Source organism: Morone saxatilis, unplaced genomic scaffold (genome assembly GCF_004916995.1).
Source record: "Morone saxatilis isolate NCDOM2014 unplaced genomic scaffold, NCSU_SB_2.0 Contig21, whole genome shotgun sequence".
In the NCBI taxonomy this organism is placed as follows: domain Eukaryota; kingdom Metazoa; phylum Chordata; class Actinopteri; family Moronidae; genus Morone; species Morone saxatilis.
The window spans coordinates 5,366,582-5,375,602 of NW_023339774.1; the positions used below are offsets into that span (position 1 = coordinate 5,366,582).

The window sequence follows — 9,021 nt, forward strand, 5'->3', positions numbered from 1 at the left end:
CTCTAATGTTTAAAGAAATCATGTCTCTTGAGTTCTTTTACAATGTCATTTTAACAAGATGTTATTATATCTTTATTCCTTGCAAAGAACTGATTGTTCCCAGGTTACCTAGTGTCCACACGGTTTTTGCCTCACATTTCTTCCCCAAAGAGGTTTGTACTTTTTCCAAAACTCTCTTGCTGTACGTTCATACTCCGCAGTCTCCGACATGTGGTTCTCTGTTCGAGTAAGGCTCAGTAGTGGTCGTTGAGTGTAGACAAAATATTATTCATTCACGCTCCCAGATCATATTTTATTTGACACTCAGGACATTTATACTGGCATAAAGCCCTAAGGCAACAGAGTTATCGTCTGCCTGCTCTAGAGGCGAGTCACTATTGGCTGGCCCTGCGCTCTGATGCCTCTGAGGAGCATAACTATACATGTAAAGGTTGTATGTAAGTGTTTTCCCCGAGGCAAACCCCAAGTACAGGATCAGATTCTCCTCAATTGCCTCAACGTGCCTATCAAACAGCCTCTCCTGTGACGCCAAGGGACAGGCATAAGACCTTGGTTGATCCGTGACCGGAGGGGTTTCGTGGTACCGGCGTTCGACTTGCTGAGAAACACCACGCCTTCAGCAGACTCTTGCTCTGGATTTGTGCACTTTGAGCCTGATCTGGAACACCGACAGACGAGGAAGAGGTTGAAAGCGCCCTGCAGCAACACCATGAGGATATGGTGACACAGCTTTGGCCTGACATAACAGAGGTATTGGACGTGGGGCCTGGACTGGAAGAATGGCTGGTTATGTGTCCTTGCGGTTTGGCAGTCAGCGCCCCAGTTCTCAGGCAGCGACCACGGAGCACATTGTGGAAGGCTTTCTTGAACTCCCGGCTGAAGCATGGGTAGATAATGGGGTTAATGCAGCTGTTGAGGTAACCCAGCCAGAAGGTTATCTTAAAGATTGTTTCAGAAGGCTTACAGGATGGGAAGATGGATCCTAGAGAACACACACAAACAGACACAAATCAAAATATGAATGGAAATAGACACTAATACACCACTAACCAAGTCCCAGTTAGAAATAGAAAGCCCATATCCCATCAAGGCTGGACATTCCTTTACATTTACATTATTTAAGATATTAAATGAAATTTAAAGTCTAAACACGAGTGAGTGTAAGGAATTTTGTAAAGAAGATTTTTAATCAATTTTAAATGATTGAAAAAGGGCTGATTTGCCTTGAACCAAGATAAAAAAAAATAGCCTCTTCTCCTCTGGGTTCAGGATTTAAGGATTATTACTGACAGAAATGATGACCAAAGCTACAAAAAGATATCCTTTATGCAAGATAACATAAGGTTCTTTATAAATGGATACTTAATGGTGCTATCCGCTCCAAAATCATATCAGTTGCTCTCCGGCACATGACGTGAAGTGTCCACCAAATATTCCAATCTGTGGAGCAGTCTTTGAGACGTTCTGCAAACTAACAACAAAACATACAAGACTGAAAACAGCTGTTCAATTCCAGTTACACGTCTGATTTTCATGTGCAAAAAATTTGTTTGGTGGAGGTTGTGTTTTTGGTGCAGTTTGCTTGTCTGATTTTTAAAACTTGGTGGAACGGTGGAACGTGTAGGAAGAAAGGAAAAACCTGTTAAGTTTTGGAGCAGAAAAGCTCATAAATTTTCCCTTTCATTACCACTGCAAGATAGGTCAGTTGTAACATCAGTGTCTACGGCAAAATAAACTGAATTCATTGCACTTGTGCGAACCCATCATAATTAAAGTGAATGGTGTGCTGTGTCTAAACATGCAACACAATTTAATAGCCATCTGAAACATCACTGTAGAAACAAAACACCCAGGCGGAGGTCTGCGCTCTCCGAGTGTACTTCTCGTTATGAAAGCAGTGATTCACAGCGACTTTCTATATGGTGGCATTGACAAGCAGCAGTCACTTCATTTTATAAGCTTGGCAGGCATACTGTGTTGTGCTGCAGTGAAGGTGGCCTCCGAGCGCCACAGCACAAAAAAGGCTTTCGATTTAAAGTGCTCAGGAAAAAAATAAAATAAAATATTGTTTCAAACCCTCAGTCCGGGAATCTCAGAATATCATTGCCTCAGAGCTTGAATGAGCGATGCGCTGTGAGCCGTGAAGGTCTGTCTCGATTGAAATGCAGAACTATTCTCCAATGACTGGCTGCCTTGGGAGGCTACAGGGTGACTGAGAATGCCTCCTAGCATTACAGCCCATTAAGCCTCATGCTTGTTATCTATAATAGCTTTCATAGGAGGGAGCAATACTTTGGTTCATTCCATTTCATCTCACAGCAGAAGCCCATTCTGCCCCAATGTGTTGTTTTATTTGGTCTATTTGGTTGCTTGTAATTGAATTTTTTGATGTCCCTTGTGAGAAACTCAAACAGAAGAGTGAAAGCGGTGAAGGAGGAAGGTCCTTGATGTGTTCATAGACCAATGCTTATCATCAAGCAGCATTATACAAATGATTCAGGAATCAACAGCTTTTGTATCACAATAGTTGGTGCTACAGTGCTAAACCACAGGAGGCTTGCAGTGAGATTTACATATTAAAGTCTGAGTCTGTATTTTTAGCCCTTATAGCAGCACAGCTCTATGGGTGGCAATGTTGGCCAGTTGGCCCATCTGTCTGTCTGTCAGTCAGATGGTCATTTGGTTACTTTGGCCCAGACTGAAATATCTCAACAAAATATTGTACAGACAGACATTCTTGGTTCCATGAGGAGGGTCATACTGACATTTGTTAACCCTTGAGCTTTCCTCTAGTGTCACCAAGAGTCCTGTTCCCCTGGCTGGGGTACGCAGTTTGAACATCCTCAGTGCAAAACCTTCCACCTCTCTTCTGCTGTCACTCTGCTAAGCCCGTCCCACCAAACCCACAAGCTGAATGGCATCAGATGGAGCGGTTGCCCTGCAAAAATCACACGCCTCGTAGGACTTGCTCTCCACAACATGAGCCGCTGCAAGACACCGGTCCCTCTCACCATTACTTATCTTCTCAAAGACGCCCCACCAGCAGACTCTGTGGCCCCCGGAAAGAACGGCCCAGGCTTCAGAGGCAGCTGGGAGGCAGTCTAACAGCAGGATCAGAGGATGGTTCAGGCATCCTTTTTAACTGCCTCAGTAACACTCTGCTTTGGAGGTGAGGGGCAAAAAAACAGCTGAGACTTCTCCAGTAAGGGGGTTGGCATTTATTAGACTGTCACACCAACAGGCAAAAGGAAATTGGTTCAATGTTCAGCTTTGTGCAAGCGAAAGCTACGCGGCCAGTACACCACACACATACACACACCACTGTCCCCCCGAAGCTCCATGTAGAGCCAGGACGCATTCAGACACATGTTGTTTAGCAATATTATTAACATAAATAAGGGCTGCATGTAAAGATTTTAGTCAATATAATAATATACCCCACATCTATACCCATCACATTTCTGCACTGCACCAGGGAACACCAAAAAAACTTTCTGCTAAACGACAAATTTATCAATAGACCCTTTTTGCAGCAGACATTTTGACTTATAGCACGAAAATGTCACGTTACTACTAACAGTAACATTGACTTCATTCTAATCAAGTGTCCCAGTAAGCCATGGCACTGTGACAGTGAGATAGCATGAATAATGCCAGGACCCTGAAACTAAAGCAGCAAAATGAAATTCAAACATAATTTATTTGATTATTTACACCTGTGCTTTTCCTTTTAGCGCTAAAGTCAACAACTTCAGAAAAATAATAACCATGAAAGTTTATCCCTGACCTTGTAAATAGTAATATCTTTTTCAACAAAAAATACAATTGATCTGGATGAGATCATGACTGCTACTAAGCTTGCATGTAAACTGATCCATCTCAATGACAACTTAGCGATGCGCCATCCGCTGATGAAGACTGGATAATACAGCTAAAAGCTCTAGAAAATGTAGGACCTTGAGTTGGTATTGTTTTGTCCAACTATATGACGAATATAGATGTAGCTATAGTTATTGTGTAGTGTTGATCCCTGTATTGAAAGACCTGTTCATCTATTTAAGACTCCCAGTTTTTCCTAGAGCAGCCCTTTTGTTTACAGTTGGATTACACATTGGGCCTAGTTATGAATGTACACACTGGCAAATAAAAGAGAAAAAGATAACACATATTTGTCCAAATGATGTGTTTCATCCACGTCTCCTCCATCCTGTATAATAGATTGTTCCCTCCCTCAATAGGATTACAGTTTGTGTAACCAAATACTGTACACGTTTAGCAATAATCTCACCATCTGTGACCTAGGAGGTAACTGCTGACAGGCTACCTTTAAACACACCCTATCCACACTGACATTCACTTATCTCAGTCAAGCTGTAAGAGTTATTTCAAAAGCAATTAAGATTTTAGATTAGGCTTCACAATGGTTGGTTTCTGTCCTTTCTTATATAACATAACACCACTGCTATCTGCTGCTTTGAAAGAGTCTGTAAAAATGCAGGTATAATTTATTAAAGATAAAGTTGAGAATATCTGGCTTACAGGAAATTTACCTTGTCCTGAGCTTCTGATATTGTTAATGTACCCTCATATCTGCAGTGATGTTTGACTGCAACAGCAGAATAACCCTTAATTAGTTCACTTCGGTTTAGTTTTACTTCTGACAAATTTTAAATTAAGATTTTACATATTTATCAGAACAAAGCAGGCCTCTACAAGTATCAAAGGAATTGTTAATACTCTCATTATGACATAAATTATTTTCTGAATTATTTAAATCCTTTTTAGATTCAGATATGTTATTTCCTTATTTCCTTGTACAGCAGATAAATCATTTTAAGGTTCTCTTTTTGTCATTTTCCCTCAGTCATTATCTTGCTATCATTTCGCTGTTTCATATGTTGCAACTCTTAAACCGCACCAGTTGGTGGCTTTTAGTGACATAATTCCTTGATTAATTTGTATAACAAATCAAAATTAACATCACACAACTCACTTTATCCCAACCACCACAAAACAAGAAGAAGAATTATTATTATTATTATTAGGTACATTTCTCTATATCTCTGATTCGTCTCTAGTTTCAAGTCTGTTTCACCTGTAACCACACCCACTAGTGATGTAATGGTGTACTCTTCTACATCACTAAAGAAGTCGCTGCAGGTCAGGTTCTTATGTATAAAAACTTCACAGAGCTACAGCGAGTTCCAGTTTACTGTTTAGCTCTCCGTGCCACACAACTGTTTTAGTTCACTCTCACAGCTCTCATAGTGTCGTTTTCAGCTGTAGCAGACAGCCCTTTTAAGAGAAATAGCTCTAAAAACCCACTGTACTCTACCTGCTCAGCACCAAGCAGCAAGGAGACACAGTCAGCAACTAGCTGGTGAACACAGTGCAGCATTTAGCAGCTAAAGAGCCAAATATTCCCCTCGGGAGTTGGTGGAGATTCGACCAGAGCTAAAAGGACAGTGAATGTTGCACTTGCAATTATCGGGTAAATTCAAATGGGATTATAATGTCCATAGGTCATGATAAAAAGTTGTTTCTGCTGTCCCCCAGTTCCCAAAGACATTGGCATTACAGGTTTAAGAATAAACTTGCAATTCTGGAAACAAGTTAACATTTTTATTGCCGTGCAGACAGAATATTTGGATCCAGATGGACAGAAGAGTCTTTGAGGATTCTGGAAATACCTTGAAAACAACAATAAGTGGTGTTAACCTTCTGGGTTTTTGACATTGATTTATCTTTCAGAGAAACAGACCATTCACTTTGTGACTTGAATAATAATAGTAAAACATTATAAAGGCACACACTGGGGTTATGTGAAGTTAAAAACAGAAGGTTACCTACCGATGGGTAAAACCAGGAAAAAAGGGAGCCAGCACAGAATGAAGCACCCGACAACAATGCCAAGAGTCTTGGCTGCCTTCTCTTCTCTTGAGAACTTAAGCAGCCTCGGTAGGGAAAAGGTGGTACGTTTCTGCCTCGTGGTAACCTCATCCTCCTCCTGCTTCCCCGTCTGAGCAGCATTCCCTCTGTGTATCCTCAGCATCACCCCCTCTGTCTCAACCCCATCTACCTTACTGCCCTTCCTGTGGGTTTTTGTCTCTCTCTTGGCCACAGTATACACACGGCAGTACATGGCCAGGATGATGGCCAGAGGGATATAGAAAGATCCTAGTGCTGAGAACAAAGCATAGCCCGGCTCCTCTGTAATTCGGCACACAGTCTCATCCTCTGGGTCAGGCTCTTTCCAGCCAAACAGGGGGCCCACAGATATAGCTGCCGAGAGTCCCCAGAGAGCAGCCACCGCGGTCAGGCCTCGCCTCCCCGTAGCTATGGCAGGGTAGCGCAGAGGGTAGCTGACAGCCAGGTAGCGGTCGATAGAGATCACACACAGGCTGAGGATAGAGGCAGTGCAGCAGAGGACATCAAGGGCGGCCCAGACGCTGCAGAAAGACCGGCCAAACACCCATCTGCCAAGAGCCTCCGAGGTGGCGGAGAAGGGCAGTACGGCGGAGCTGAGCAGTAGGTCTGCCGCTGCCAGGTTGGCAATGAAGTAGTGTGTCACAGAGCGCCAGTGGTGGTGGAACAACACCGACAGGATAACCAAGATGTTGCCAAGAACTCCGAACACCACAAACACCAATAGCACCATCCCCAAAACCACAGCCTTGGCTACGTCCACCTCTGGGTGGGCGGAGGAGCTGCAGTTGGGACAGCGATCTGCCGCAGAGAAAACAGTCATGTTCTCAGTAGGAGTCATTGTAACCCGCTGGGTGTATTAAGTTCTAGCAGATTGATAACACTCCTACAACATCTGTTCCTCAATTACCACAGCTTTAATAACTCTTCCGGTTTTCTGCTTCTCCTAGTGCAGAGGATAAAAGCTTCTACTGCTGCATAAACTGCTCTTCAAGTTAATTTGTAGATGCAGCGATTCTTGCCAACTCTCCACTGATCACGTGGCCTTGGCAGGGGTTACTTCGCAGAATTTAGAAAGACAAACACTGCCACAGTTTGTCATATTTAGTTCAGAATACCTTTTTACAAATATTCATGTTTTAAGTGTCAGTCACTGGTGGATTTAGGATGTGATGTTGAGCCATGCTGAAATGCTTTATTGCAGGAGACCTGTTAAAACAAGAAAAGAGATAAAAGTGTATTTAACAACACATTCATAATCTGTGGCATTACAAAAAACCCAAACCAGGCTCATTACCTCATAAGTGCTGTTCTTTCTTTGGAACAAATCAAAATGTCACACAAAATAGAACACATTAAAGGTAAATTACTAAAAAAAAAAAAAAAAATCATCACACAGCCCGCAGTCATGATTAAAGGGTAAAAATATCACTCAATAGTCTCTTTTTAGAGGACACGGTCTCTTTATTTGCAAATTATTTACCCTTCATTACAGATGCATTAGAGAAAACAGAGGTTATGCCTCAGTAAACTAAGTGGCATTCACAATTTCCTTTTCATCCAAAAAGCATTACGGCCTACTTGTCTTTTTGACTCTGCAAGCAAACAACTGACAATCATAAAACATCCCATTATTAATATCTGATTTCTGTTTAACCTTTATTTAACCAGGCAAATCGATCAATGAAAAGTATCTATTATCAGAGACTGCGATGGGGGCAAAATAGCTCTTGAGCAGTAGGGGTGGCAAGGATTATAACAGAAAAGTAAAAATGAGATACAATCAAAAACAACAGGGGTAAAGACAAGGACACCGCAGTGGCAATAATAATCCTTGAGGGCAAAAAGAAAATCATCTGTGGCATTATGAGAAAACCAGGCAGCCATGCAAGGAATACAAAGATAAATGAAAGCAGAGATTATTTTTATAAGAGCAGACATTCAGCCAGAGCCTGTGATGGCTTCCTTGAAGGTCTTGTGTCTGCAAGCCGGGCTCTAACTCAGCTACCGGATGACAGGCCAGGAATTGAACCTTGAGGAGGGGCACTATATTACCCTGGCGAAAGCTTCACCCGCTGATAGTCCCACTCAGTACCACTCTCTGTGTACGTGCTGGAGATCCGAGATGTCACTGAGTAAGATAAACGGCAGCGAAGAAAAAAAAGAATGAAAAAGCAGCTGTGATAAAGCCTTCGGAGAGCAGAGTCATGCTTGTCACATGTTCACGCAGGATCAAAGGCTTGTCGATGCCTGCACATCCCACCACGAGGCGGAACGAAATTCTCCCAAACAAACACTTGATGCTGGGATCAGTAGCCAGAGGGGGAATCCAAATGAAATAGGCGGTGAATGGATGTCTCGGATTGTTTCAGCAGATGAGCTGAACGCAGTGATATTTGGAATACATTTTCAGTTGTAATGAGATTTCTCAGTGCGATGAAGTGCCTGCGCACACCTAAAAAGTTTATTGAGGACCGTGACTGTGAGTGGCAGGCAGGAAACTGATGTAAATTGACCTGAGGTAATACAGTAGAAACAATTTAACAAAGGTCAAAAGTGACACAGGGCAATGCAAGATATCATGCTGTATTCCCAAGTCCTGCACCACTGCTGTGTGTCTCCAGGCAGTGCAATCTGTAGTGAAAGACACATCAGTCTTTCCTGAAGTCAAAAACCAGAGAAGCAAGTCCTGGGCAGCCAGGTGACACGTTTATGTCCTAAAGCTGCTTGTCTGACACATTTTAGTATAAACTCCTCCACGTGCCTTTCCCCCTCATGTTTCATTCATGCATGTATTAGTATGGATGGGGCAGGGTGATAGCAGTGATGTGCCAAAATGATGACCTGGTGTAGAATGTGTTAAATGACCTTTCAGTCTGTGCCATTATTGACTGGCTACCCTCCCTCCCTCCCTCCCTTTCCAGCGCCGACCCTGTGAGTTTTTTTTACCGTCTCTTATTCATAGTTTTCTTCCTGCGGGACAGGAGGATTATCAGACAGAATGGGAATGTTGTTGAGCTGCTAGTGTGTTGACAAAAGGGCATGGGCAGTCATGAGATACAAAAACAAATGCAAAAACAGACGCAGCATGTTCTT

At 42.6% G+C, this 9,021-nt stretch overlaps 1 protein-coding gene across 1 annotated transcript; it reads right to left on the bottom strand.

Moving 5' to 3' along the window:
- Positions 1 to 506: 506 nt before the first annotated feature.
- On the bottom strand, positions 507 to 6,971 carry adra1ab (adrenoceptor alpha 1Ab). The gene is made up of 2 exons (XM_035668129.1): positions 5,851 to 6,971; positions 507 to 982 (listed from the first exon to the last, which is right to left on the bottom strand). Exons 1-2 carry the CDS (start codon positions 6,764 to 6,766, stop codon positions 507 to 509), a joined length of 1,392 nt encoding a protein of 463 aa, XP_035524022.1. The 5' UTR covers positions 6,767 to 6,971.
- Positions 6,972 to 9,021: the final 2,050 nt, after the last annotated feature.

Bases quoted from the DNA above. Each gene is read 5' to 3' on its own strand.
- adra1ab (XM_035668129.1), bottom strand. From the start codon at position 6,766: ATGACTCCTACTGAGAACATGACTGTTTTCTCTGCGGCAGATCGCTGT. The intron at 983-5,850 runs GTAGGTAACCTT...TGTGTTCTCTAG, and splicing joins TTTCCTGGTTTTACCCATCG to GATCCATCTTCCCATCCTGT.